Consider the following 1,299-nt stretch of genomic DNA (forward strand, 5'->3'; position numbering starts at 1 on the left):
AAAATGTATTTAAGAACAAAAAGCACTGTAGGTGGTATTCCTATTGATGTTCCACAAGAACTAGTTAATAATGAAAATGTAGCAGTTAAAACCATTAATGGAGAAGATCCATTTAATATTATTCGTAAATTTGGAAAGAAATACATAGGTTTAAGATCTCCACATGCACAATTTGAAAAAGCGTATTCAACATTTGATTTTGCTATACTAGAAGAAATACCATTAACAAAAGAATATTTAAATACACCAATAACTATTACATGGGAAAATGGAGAAAGTGTAAGTGTTAACTATTCTATATTAAAGTTACCACTATCGAGTATATTAATGAAAAGATCACGTCAAGTGGATCAACTGAAACAAAGAAGTAAGCCAAGTTTAACATTAGAAGAAATAAAATCAAGAAATGAAATGATTAAAAGAATGAAAAGAGAACAAGGAAGAAACCAATATTATGCTTCAAATGATGATAGTGTACATTGTCAGTCTTCAGATAATATTAATGTACTTGAGATTCTTTCATTTAGTCCTGAAAAAAGCTATATAAAATCATATGAAGAAACAGTTTCAAAATGTATTGATTTATTTGATTCTAATGATTATCCAATTCATGTCGTATTCTCAGCGAATGATGAAGAAAATTCAATTTATTCACAATGGATAGAAAAGATATTATCACCATATGATGATGTTGATATGATTGTTTCTGGGAGAATATCAAATTTTACAGAAAGTATAATGAAAAGAGAATATGGAAATATTTTATATGACCCACACACATGTAAAGTAAGAGAAAGTTATGTAAGTCCAGAAGTACTTGGAGAGTGGTATACAAATCCAAATATTATTAATTATGGTGATATTGAACATAAAGTTTCACAACCTTCAGTTATGAAATGGGAACAAATGAAATTAATGAGAAAACCAAGAAAACCAACAGAAATAGTAGTTTATACAGATCCTCTTTGTTATTCTGGTTGTTCGACATTAGCAAAAGGATTAAAAGAATGGGGAAGTGCTATTATTGTAGGATATGGTGGTGACCTATATGGTACAGATGAAGAATTTGAAGTAGGATTATCATCAAGTAATGCTATTTATGTTAGTGATATAGATAAAGATAATATTTTAAAACAATATGGATATAATCTTAAAATAAGTCTTTTAGAAAGATACAAACATAATTATAATTACAACGAGAATATTCCTAGTGAATTTCTAACAGATATTGTTGATGAAAGAATACATGTTAGTAGCAGTGTCTATAATAGAGACGAAATAATAAAAGAAGAAACAAAG

At 27.7% G+C, this 1,299-nt stretch overlaps 1 protein-coding gene across 1 annotated transcript; it reads left to right on the forward strand.

Annotated features, from left to right (window-relative positions):
• Positions 1-3: 3 nt before the first annotated feature.
• Positions 4-1,299, forward strand: EDI_275180 (uncharacterized protein; the record flags this gene model as incomplete). Its single annotated transcript, XM_001738372.1, has 1 exon — positions 4-1,299. A coding segment is annotated over one exon (1,296 nt), but the record flags the coding sequence as incomplete, so codon positions are not given.

The sequence above is a fragment of the Entamoeba dispar genome, genomic scaffold (genome assembly GCF_000209125.1).
Source record: "Entamoeba dispar SAW760 scf_1105229461291 genomic scaffold, whole genome shotgun sequence".
Lineage (NCBI taxonomy): Eukaryota > Evosea > Mastigamoebida > Endamoebidae > Entamoeba > Entamoeba dispar.